This window comes from Lithobates pipiens, unplaced genomic scaffold (assembly GCF_037356315.1).
Source record: "Lithobates pipiens isolate NorthernLeopardFrog02 unplaced genomic scaffold, aLitPip1_a1.2 Scaffold_11, whole genome shotgun sequence".
Taxonomy (NCBI): domain Eukaryota; kingdom Metazoa; phylum Chordata; class Amphibia; order Anura; family Ranidae; genus Lithobates; species Lithobates pipiens.
The window spans coordinates 1,084,799-1,097,158 of NW_027507696.1; the positions used below are offsets into that span (position 1 = coordinate 1,084,799).

A 12,360-nucleotide genomic window follows, 5' to 3' on the forward strand; every position below is an offset into this window, starting at 1 on the left:
AGAAATTCAGCCGGTTCAGCTGACCAGCTTCTGTGGGATGATCCCGCTGGAAAACCAGCATTTGACCAGCCAATGGTGGAAGCACTGATCTGTGTATTCTGATGGGAGGAGTCCCTGAGAGAGAGAGATATATATATATATATATATATATATATACACACACACACATATATACATACACACATACACACACATACATACACATATACACACACACTTAACATGTACACCCAAGGGCGGACTGACCATTGGGCCACTCGGGCACTGCCCAAGGGCCCCATGCCACTAGGGGGCACCATCAGGGTTGCCAGCCTCAGTAAAATCAGGGACAGTATGTAAAAATTTGCATTTTTTTTTCACATCTGTCTCTGAAATGTCCCTTACCGACATCCTTTTGATCTAAAAATCCAGAGATTATAGCTGCCCCACCTCTCCAGTACCTTCTCAGCCAATAAAAACATGTCTGTGTATACTGTGTGATTGTATACTGTGTGTGTACGTGTGATTGTATAGTGTGTGTGTGTGTGTGTGTGTGTGTGTGTGTGTGTGTGTGTGTGTGTGTGTGTGTGCGCATGCGTGCGTGTATACTGTGTGGCCCCATAATCTGATTGCCTGTGGGGCCCCCATAATCTCCTATTGCCCGGGGGCCCCATGAGTTGTCAGTCCGCACCTGTGTACACCCCACTTTACTCTTTCAGCCTGACATCCACCCATCAAGGCATTTTTATAATGGGAAGTACTGAGGCAAGGGGCTGTGATGTTTTCAGGAAGCCATATACTGCTGACCCCATAGAGCAGCACAGACACTCAGTGATGAACTTCGCTGGCTCTAAAATGATGCTATGCAATGGAAAAAACACAAAGGTTTGATTTAAAAAAGTACATAAGCATGTTTAAAGGGGACGGGGGAACCAAGGAAAGCAATATGCAAGCAGAATATAACGTCACCTTTAACCCAATGTCCGATTGGGCCAATGTTCTTACCCCCACACATATATGAAATGTTGCACTGAGCTATTAAGAAACGAAAGCCAACAACCAGGGCTTAGCGACATTATCTACACCCAGAAAACGCATGCATTTATTTGATAACTAATTCCGGCAGCGAGCAAGGAAGCACACACCCTCCTATCTACAGCGTACGGCTTTTCAACAAAATAATTCAAGTGGAACGTTAATATTTTGACTAAGTCCTGCTAGATCACTTCAGGCTGGCCCCTTTTGCAGGTATAGCCATGTAAAACATTAACGATAAGTGTTTATACTGTTTAAAATCCAGCAATATACTGTCCCACCCTGCTCTGCACACGCTCAGTTGCGCCCCATTTTTAGGCAGTTTGTAGACGCTAATCTGCTGACAGCCTTAAAAGTGATGATGACGTAGGATGCATCAGGGTGAAAAAAAAAACAAAGGTTTACAACCCCTTTAACCACTTGAAGAGCAGGCTTATTCTGACACCATTTACAAGTTCAAATCAGTATTTGTTTGCTAGAAAATTACTTATAACCCCCAAACGTTATATATTTTTTTATTTTTGTTTTTATTTTATTTTTAGCAGAGACCCTAGGGAATAAAACTGCCATCATTACAATTTATGTCACACTGCATTTGTGCAATGGTTATGCAAAACACAATTTTTTGGGGAAAAATACACTTTAACCACTTCAATACCGGGCACTTTCACCCCCTTCCTGCCCAGGCCATTTTGTAGCTTTCGGCGCTGTGGTACTTTGAATGAAAATTGTGTAGTCATGCAACACTGTACCCAAATGAAATTTGTATCGCTTTCGTTACACAAATAGAGCTTTTCTTTGGTGGTATTTACTGCACATACTTCACTGCTGGGTTTTTTATTTTTTACTGAAAAAGACCAAAAATCTTTAAGGAAAAAAAAAAAAAAAAGTTTCACTTTGTCAGTAAATTTTGTAATATGTAAATAAGTCATTTTTCTCCTTCACCGATGTCTCTTTATGGAGAGATCTGGGGGTAAAAAAAAAAAAAAAAAAAAAAAAAGACCCCAAATCTCTCCTTTACAGGCAAAAGATCACGCCTATGCGGCCAGCCCGCAGGGCCGTCTGTTTTTCAGGTGAACTAGCGGAAACCGTAAGCCTGAAAAACTCTGGCCACTTTCATGGGAAAGCAAGCTGCCGGCTATTAAAAAAAACAACAAAAAACACAATACTGGGGTAATGGCGGATATCGTCAGCCTTATTCCTGGTAAACCACTTGCAAACTGAAACAAATATATACGTATTGTGGTCGGCAAGTGGTTAAAGCCGAATTATCTTTAACAGCAAAGTTAGCCGCTTCGGTTTGATCACATGTGCAGCGCCATGGCAGTTGTAGATCAGTTATGACACCAGCCATTTGATGGTTTGACAGTGGTTGAGGACACAACCAAATGTGACAGCAATCCCGTTGTTGCGACATATACAGTCGAAAAATGTCCAGCCCGTACTGCGCATATATTTACAAAAAGACAGGCACCGCATGCGCCGTAGACAGCGGCGTGCAGGTGCACTGAGCATGCCGCTGCTAACAGCGATATGCCCTTAGTGGCGGCTCCTGTGCGCATGCGCGGGAGTGATGTAATCGCGGCTCCAGCGAATCACAGCGCCGGAGCAGCGAGACCCAGAAGTCACTCCGGGATACACGGCAGCGGTGAAGATGAAGACAGAGGACTGCTTCGGGGGCTTCGTTCTCAGGCAAGTTATTCATAATGAGCTAGTATGCTATGCATACTAGCTCATTATGCCTTTGCCTTGCAGGTTGGATTAAAAAATAAATAAATAAATAAAAAATAGCCTTTACTTCCTCTAAGTAGAATGAGCAGGAGAAGGTCTTTTTCCCCTGTGTGATCACATGACAGGAAGTGAGGAGAATAAAAAATAAAAAAATAAAGTTGGCTGGACTTTCCCTTTAAATGATACTTTCTACCATCCAAGTACATTTACCTTTGTCAGCCAGTGAGAAGGTTCCGCTGAAGTACTGCTCTTCTATGTTCCATGACGTCTCATTAACTTTGTTTGACACACCGCAGGACCCAACACAGTTGACTTTAATGGCTATGAAGGAAAAGAGACCCGAGTTAAATGTGCGGAAATATTTTTCCAAAAAAGCACCAAAATCAGTCCAATACATTAGTACTTCCCCATCACCAGATTATTATAACCGCATTTTTACCCAATTTTGGATAGAGCAGGAAGAGTTAAGACTTGTGTTTTTTTTTTTATCGCAAACCTCATTGGGGGTGATTTAGCCTTACTTCCTGTCTGACAACAGAACAAATGGTGGAAACCGACCGCTGTCATTGGAATAGAAAGGCCAAAAAAAAAAAAAAAGAAGAATAAAAAGAATTAAAAAAAAAAAATAATAATAAAAAACACCCACACACCCAGGTTTTACTTCTAGACAGAGAGCAAGGATAAACCTCACCAAAATTAAAAACAGACAAAACTCCAAAACTTTTTTTTTTTCCCATCCAAAAACTAAATAAAGTTTTGGCTGCAGTTGGGGGGACACTTCAGACAATACTGCACGCAAAAAATAAATAATAAAAAGCTCCGCCTGGGCACTATTTTTGACATGGTTGGCCTGTAAATAAATGCCACACCCCCTAGGTAAAGGTAGAGCCGCCATTGCGGGCTTGCTTTACAGATGCATCCTAATCCTGGCTGGCTTACAGGTTTAGCAGATAAGGCCACAGGGCTGCATTGGTAATAAAAAAATCATACTACATAAAATGTCCCTCTGTAAAAAAACGTGATTCCCCCAGAGCCCACCCCACAACAGATCCGGCTGGTGGCAGCATATAGAGGGTTAAACGTCATTGAGCGGCTTCCCCGTCTTCCTGCGGTCTTTTTCCAAACAGCCAGGGGGGGAGCGGGGGTTCCCCTGGTAACAGAGGAAGCAGCAAAATCTGCCCTATAAATAGCCAAGCTCTCCGTCTGCCTTCACCTTATCAAGTCACAGCTGCCATGGACGATACAAGGGCTACGGCATTACCCAGAGGCCTCCAGTCCAGGGCAACCTATCCTCATCCACCCATGGGGGGAGGGGGGGGGGTACCAACACCACAGTCACCAACCGACAGTTAGCAAAGAGTTCCAAGTCTGCACATTTCATGGCCAAATCCAAAACTCTTTCGGCTATACAGTAGTTAGGAGTGGTTGGACCCCCGGTGACGTTTTTACTACAGGTCGTGTCCCCACTGGAGACTATTGTCAGTGGGATGGAAATTGATGGGAAATCCAAACTTTTACAGTTTTCACCAAAACTGGAGAGGAGGAGAAATCTTCCAACAAAGACGCCTGTTCTGGTGACAATGGTCTAAGAGGGGATGTCACCTCACTTTGTGTTTTGTCTCCCAGACAGGAAGTGAAGGGAAATTTCCCTAACGGTGGGGAAATTTCCCTTTAGTGCCTCTAGAGACAACAATAATATGAAGATTTCCTCTCCTCCTATTCTAGTGTCAACAGTAACATTTAGAAGAATTTTCCCATTATTTTCTGATCCACTGACAAATGGTCACTACAACACAGAGACGGTGGTTCCCCCCCCCCCCCCCTTTTAACCAGCGGGTGAGTAAATCCTTGGTAAAAGTTGTCAATCTTGTGTGCAGAGATTAACAGACCAAGGCTGCAGTCACACCTGTGACCCATCTATGAACATTCACGGATTTTAAAATGCGCAAAGCGCTTGTGGATCGTAAAAATGCGTAAAGCGCTTGTAGATCGTAAAAATGCGTAAAGCGCTTGTAGATCGTAAAAATGCGTAAAGCGCTTGTAGATCGTAAAAATGCGTAAAGCGCTTGTAGATCGTAAAAATGCGTAAAGCGCTTGTAGATCGTAAAAATGCGCAAAACGCTTGTAGATCGTAAAAATGCGTAAAGCGCTTGTAGATCGTAAAAATGCGTAAAGCGCTTGTAGATCGTAAAAATGCGTAAAGCGCTTGTAGATTGTAAAATTGATCTTAAGGCAGAAGGTTATTTTTTTATCTTCATGCATGAAGATAAAAATCTTCTGTGTGCAGCACCCCCCTTACACTTATCTGAGCCCCATCTTGATTCAGCGATTACACACGAGAGCCTGGGCTGTCTGGGACTCTCCCTCCTGATTGGCTTAAGACACAGCAGTGGGTGCTATTGGCTCCCGCTGCTGTCAAAGTTAATGAGGAGAGAGAGGGGACGGGGCCCCCATAGCAAGCTGCTTGCTGTGAGAGCAATCAGCTGGAGGGAGGAGTCAGTAGCACTAGTGAGGAACCCAAGAAGAGGAGGATCTGGGCTGCTCTGTGCAAAAACACCACACAGAGCAGACAAGTATAAAACGTTTATTTAAAATAAATAAATAAACAAACATGTAAAAATGTGCGATGCTGTTTGTTGCATGTAGGGAAGCCCATTCAAGTAAATAAAGGTGCCTGTGTGCGTTGTGCAAAAAAATAAAAATGAATATAATTTATATACAAACAAATGCATGTTCTTGCTACACAGGTGTAAGTGGGGCCCTGTTGTCTACTGGTGCCTTCTATAATACCAGATTGTGCAAATCCATTATAGGTTTCCCTTGAAGTTGCAGTCCATCTGCTTTATTTTTCCCCGCACTGTTGTGGGAAGCAATAGATTTTACAGCAAGCACTGCACTTATTTACAATTGGCAACTTTGTAAAAAATCAAATCAATCCAACCTAAAAACTAACAACTGCAAGAAAATGCAGAACAAGCATGTTATGAAAACACCGGTCTGCTATATCACCAATAGAATCTTATCCTGAATACACCTTTGTTCTCAGGAGTGCAAAAAACGCATCAATGCACATTGTAAAATGAGCACTGGGGCACAAAAATCGCATGCCCCAACGCATCTGAAAAACTTAGTGTACACAGTGTATATCCTTAAAAAAAAAAAAAAAAAAAAAAAAATATGCATATATTTTTTTTAATAAAAAAGTGTGTGTGTATATATGTGTATATATGTGTATATATACATACATACATACATACATACATACACACACAATTTTATAATATATAAATAATAATTTTATATAAATAATATATTTTAATAATCTATATATTTGAATATTATACATAATAATAATATTATATATAATCTACCTACCCATACATACATATTTTGTATGATCTACAAAATATTGGACCATTTGTAAACAATACCAAATTTGAAATAACCTGGCACTCATTATGCACCTTTTTTTTTTTAAATAAAACTGCGTGACAAAGATGGCGTCAGATTAAACTCTGTACTTTTCTGCACAATCCTGTACGTTTCTTTTTCCCACAGAGTCCCCAATGAGCCTAATCGCAGGAAGTTAGAGACTGCACGCTTTGTTACGTCTGCAAATGAGGCTAAACTGGTTCACTAAGCAGCACTTATTTCCCTCTCTGTTCGGCTGGAGCGCCGATCTCCTCTGTGACCGCCATACAGGGAGCTGAACAGGTCTGCAGTGTACAGAAAAAAAAATGGCGAGAGAGTCAGAAGAAGTTCAATGAAAGAGCAGACTCCTTCCAAAAGAAACATTTCACAGATCAGAGGGATTCAATAAAGTCTTAAGGCCAGCTCACATCAGAATGTAGCGCGGAAAACCTGCGTTCTTTGTGCGTTTCCCACAACGAGTTCAAAATGCACTGCATTTGCGATCTGTAGCAGGTGTCAGGGTTAACGTGACGATACCCCAAATGCAGGTCTTAAAAACGCAGCGCGTTTGCTTGCACTGGCATTATACAGACGTACCATGAGATTCGGTTGCCGTGCGTTGAAATAAATTAGTGCATTCACTACTTCTGGTGCGGTCTAGCAAAAAAAAAAAAAAAAAAAAAAAAACACAAAAAAACATACCTTTCCAATAAATGGGCTGAAATCACACCCAGATTGCAAATAAATCGTACAGGAACGCGTTTCTGTGCAATTCATGGCGTGAACCAGCCCTTAAACTAGACATACACTTAGGCCAATTTAACACTAAAGCCTGTCCAACGCTCGCAGTAAAGCGCCACTTGTTTTAGCGGCGCTGTGCGGGGGTGGTAATGAGGTGATTTTAACCCCAAAGAAGGGGTTAACAAGGGGTTAAAAGCACCCAAAAAAAAAAAAAATCGCTTTGGCAGCACTGCTCTCAATGCACAGGGCATTTTGGGAGAGACTCCCACACTGCCCAAAAAGACGCTGCTTGCAGGACTTTTCCCGTCCTGAAAGCACACCGCCCCAGCATGAAAACACTCGGGCTTTCACACTGGGGTGGCTTGAGAGGCGTTTTTCAGGCTCTTTTTTTTTTTTTGCGCTAAAATGCCTGAAAAGCGCCTCAGTGTGAAAATGGCCTTAGATTTTGGTTTGAATGTTTGTACAGAAATTCAGAAAAAAAATGCTTCATCGGAACATTCTTTCCTGCAATCAACAAGTTAATTCAAAATCCCCTAACATTTGGTCCACATCTGCTATTGGAATGGAATCCCAGGTGAATTTAACAGGTTCAATTACAATATGCAAGAAAAAATAATTCCATCCTGCTGGTTTGAATGTGGTCATTGCTATGGTGAAAAAAGTAAAAAATAAAAATAAAAAAATAAAAAAACCCACCCCACCACACGCTGACAAACGGTATTATAGCAGAAGAGATCAATCTCTGCCATAAATGTAAGCTGTACACGGAGCACGGCTCAGAGTATATTTCTGCTCTGATGTGACCGCCATGCGCACATGCGGGGTGACGTCATTGTGGCCGAACACAGCACAATTAAAAAAGGAAGAGGGGGTGAAGATGGAAGTTCCCCCTTCCACTGACAGCGCAGTGCTGGAGGGCTTCCTTTGACAGACAAGTCTGGTATGATGGGCTAGTATGTGGTGCATACTAGAGCATTATAGGATTAATGCTACAGGAGGCCTACAAACTTTAAAAAAAAAAAAAAAAATATCAGTGTAGAGTTTGCCCAAACCACACTGAAAAACAAAAATCATACCACTTTCAGGATTCTTCATGAAATTATGAAGAACACCAGGACGACATCAGTTACCTGGTATAGGTAAAAAAAATAAAAATAAAAAGTATATCTTGGACAAATTCTGTATAACGAAATGGAAAGCCACACAGATGTCTTCAGACCCTTCTGATTACTTCGGCCCTTTGCTTGCCTTTATTCTCGGGCACCATTCCTCCCCACCGACACCAGCAAATGGGGGCCGACCATTCCTCCCCACCGACACCAGCAAATGGGGGCCGACCATTCCTCCCCACCGACACCAGCAAATGGGGGCCGACCATTCCTCCCCACCGACACCAGCAAATGGGGGCCGACCATTCCTCCCCACCGACACCAGCAAATGGGGGCCGACCATTCCTCCCCACCGACACCAGCAAATGGGGGCCGACCATTCCTCCCCACCGACACCAGCAAATGGGGGCCGACCACTCCTCCCCACCGACACCAGCAAATGGGGGCCGACCACTCCTCCCCACCGACACCAGCAAATGGGGGCCGACCACTCCTCCCCACCGACACCAGCAAATGGGGGCCGACCACTCCTCCCCACCGACACCAGCAAATGGGGGCCGACCACTCCTCCCCACCGACACCAGCAAATGGGGGCCGACCACTCCTCCCCACCGACACCAGCAAATGGGGCGACCATTCCTCCCCACCGACACCAGCAAATGGGGGCCGACCATTCCTCCCCACCGACACCAGCAAATGGGGGCCGACCATTGCTCCCCACCGACACCAGCAAATGGGGGCCGACCATTGCTCCCCACCGACACCAGCAAACGGGGGCCGACCATTCCTCCCCACCGACACCAGCAAACGGGGGCCGACCATTCCTCCCCACCGACACCAGCAAACGGGGGCCGACCATTCCTCCCCACCGACACCAGCAAAGGGGGGCTGACCATTCCTCCCCACCGACACCAGCAAACGGGGGCCAACCATTCCTCCCCACCGACACCAGCATTTGGCATAATTCTTTCCACTGATCCAAACAATTAGGCACTATTCCTGACACAAATAGCAATGGAGGAGCACTATTCCTCCTCCCACTTACTACAGGGACGATCATTTTTTTTTAACTCCCACTGACGTCGGGGATTTTCTATTTCCCCTGCCACTCCGATCCCCTAAAGTCTGAAGGACAGTAAACAGACCCTTTGTTTGGAAAGTTTGGAGACCCCCGACTTAAAGGAAGAGTCATTCCTTTTTACCTGGAGTTTTTCCAGCAGGTTAGGAAGAACAATTGAGTACTGTTCAATATTAAGGATGCACCGAAATTTCGGCCGCCGAAACATAGCGGCCGAAAATGCCCTTTTCGGCAATTTGCCGAAAGGAAAAAACGGCCGATAGAGCCGAAAATGGGGCGGGGCCTGGGGATGGAACTCCGCCCCCGCCCCTGGTGCCGCCCATGATGGGGGTGAATAGCGCAGGACTGATGCAGCCAGCGATGCCCCTCTGCAGTGAAGAGACTAGAGAGCCGTCTGGTTGAATAGAGCGCCGGGAACATCGCGGCTTTAATTTCAATAGCTGTGTGTTGCCCGTCGCGCGCCGTCACACACAGCCCCTCCCCCTTGTCCGGGGAACTTTGATAGACAGATCACCTGTCCAGATTGGACGGGTGATCTGTCTATCAAAGTGCCTGCACAAGGGGGAGGGGCTGTGTGTGACGGCGCGCGACGGGCAACACACAGCTATTGAAATTTAAGCCGTGATGTTCCCGGCGCTCTATTCAACCAGACGGCTCTCTAGTCTCTTCACTGCAGAGGGGCATCGCTGGCTGCATCAGTGGGGGGCAACACTGGCTGCATCAGTGGGGGGCAACACTGGCTGCATCAGTGGGGGGCAACACTGGCTGCACTTATCTCTTTTATCATGTCGCCAGTCTCTGACCACCTCCTGTACCATGTCGCCAGTCTCTGACCACCTCCTGTACCATGTCGCCAGTCTCTGACCACCTCCTGTACCATGTCGCCAGTCTCTGACCACCTCCTGTACCATGTCGCCAGTCTCTGACCACCTCCTGTACCATGTCGCCAGTCTCTGACCACCTCCTGTACCATGTCGCCAGTCTCTGACCACCTCCTGTACCATGTCGCCAGTCTCTGACCACCTCCTGTACCATGTCGCCAGTCTCTGACCACCTCCTGTACCATGTCGCCAGTCTCTGACCACCTCCTGTACCATGTCGCCAGTCTCTGACCACCTCCTGTACCATGTCGCCAGTCTCTGACCACCTCCTGTACCATGTCGCCAGTCTCTGACCACCTCCTGTACCATGTCGCCAGTCTCTGACCACCTCCTGTACCATGTCGCCAGTCTCTGACCACCTCCTGTATAAAAATTATTTTTTTTAAAACAGTCATTTTCGGTATCGGTTTTCGGCCTAGTGTATTTTTCATTTTCGGTATCAGTTTCGGCACCAAAAAACCCATTCGGTGCATCCCTATTCAATATACTTATTTTATTTGCACTAACATGAAATTTTTCCAGGACAAACTGTCGGTGTGTGTTCCTTTCTTCAAGGCTCAAGCAGTACTGCAAATAAAAAAAAAGCATTACAGACCGGACCCAATTGTTCTTGTTGCAAGTGCATTAATATGGCTACAATCACCCCAGCAAAAAAAATAAAATAAATAGTAATATAGATAGACAGGAAATTCACAGATCAATACTATTCCCTGGGGTCCAATCCTCACCCAAAAAGCGTTTATGACCCATGGAGCCAAGTCAGGATTGACAACAAAACTGACTAGGTCCCTTTCACATGGGAGCCTCCACTTACTCAGTGGGGGGATCACTCCATCGATCCCAGCTGAGTAGGCGGATGACAGGTCCGTGTCCGCTCCGCTGAGCAGACACAGTCCCGCGCTCCTCTATGGGGAAAAAAATAAAATAAAATCAATCAATCAATCAGATGGATGAAAAATAGGACCATCATCTGTCCATTTTTGGTGGACAGGATCAGATGGCGGCAAGTGTCAGTGGACAAGTGTCTGCTGACATCCACCGCTCCATAGAGGACAACATAGTGTCTGACCAGGTCCACCTGGAAAACTGACAGGCAGACCTGATCTGACAGCATGTGTGAAAGGGCCCTTATGTGCTTTTGTCCATTCTTCAGCTGCTGTAGACCGACCATTAACCACTTGCCGCCCGCCCTAGAGCAAAATAACGGCGGCAAAGTGGTTTCAAAATCCTGACCGGGTGTCATAGGACGTCCTCGGAATTTTGAGCCGCTGTGCGCCCCCGGGGGGCAGGCATTGCGGCGATCGTTGTTCCAGGGTGTCAGTCCGACACCCTGCAACTACGATCTCGGTAAAGTCTCAGACGGAGACTCTTTACCACGTGAAGAGGGCGGCACAGTGGTGTAGTGATTAGCACTCTCGCTTAGCAGTAAGAAGGGTTGCTGGTTCGAATCCCAACCACGACACTACCTGCCTGGCACATCATAAACATGAATACTCAGAGGAACCACATGAAAAAACATAGCTGGGATTGTGTCATGTCTGACTTTTCTCACGTCTACCTGTGTAGTTATTTCCTCCTGGCAAGATTAGGTATAGTGTGTCACCAGGTGTTGGGCAATGAGTGAATTCTTTTCACGTTAAACATTAAGCTCTGATAACAGTCATACAACTAAACCACCTAAAGTTATTTCACAGCATGCCCCAATATGCTCTTAGCTCAATCATGCATGTAGAAGGGTGTTTTTAGCTGAGAAAACCGCTCCTCCTCCGAGTACTCCTGGAATGTATGACATCATTTGCCAAGGCAAGAAACCAGGAAGTAACTGAAGAAAAGTTAAAAGAAAAAAAAAAAAAAGTAGAAGTTCACCCTAAAACAAAAAAGCACCAAATCTACTTGAATCCACAATTTAAGACTAACCTAGCTAGGGGCTTCCGTTGTCGGCTGTCTCCTACACCCGCCTCTAAAGACAAGTTGCTGCTGACAGCTCAGTGTGGGACTGGAGCGGCTTCAGAAAAAGTTATGTATAGAGAATTCTTCTTTACAGGGCTAGATAGGTTATAAGAACGTAGTGATGTACAACACTACGACAAGCCGAGAAAATTAAGTTCAATGCTTCCGAGCATGTGTGATTTTTTTTTGCGCATCCGAATTGCATACAGACGAACGCATTCGGATAAGAACTTTTTTTCCGACCAAAATATAGAACCTGTTCTCAATCTTTTGCAGGCTAGAATTCTGCCAGCAAAAGTCTGTTAGAGCATACACTGTCAGAATTTCTGACCAAAAGCTCACATCCGACTTTTACTGGCAGAAATTCTGATCGTGTGTATGGGGCATAAGAGGTAAGACTTTTGTACCAGCCACTTTCCTGAGTTTGCAGAGCAGCTGGTTGCAA

The 12,360-nt window shown here is 45.2% G+C and overlaps 1 protein-coding gene across 1 annotated transcript in view; it reads right to left on the reverse strand.

Moving 5' to 3' along the window:
- ARRDC1 (arrestin domain containing 1) overlaps positions 1 to 12,360 on the reverse strand; it is an 80,674-nt gene that overhangs the window by 27,191 nt on the left and 41,123 nt on the right. Inside the window, exon 2 of the mRNA XM_077467998.1 lies at positions 2,956 to 3,066. Within this exon, the coding sequence (XP_077324124.1) occupies positions 2,956 to 3,066 (111 nt within the window). The remainder of the gene's footprint in view (positions 1 to 2,955; positions 3,067 to 12,360) is intronic.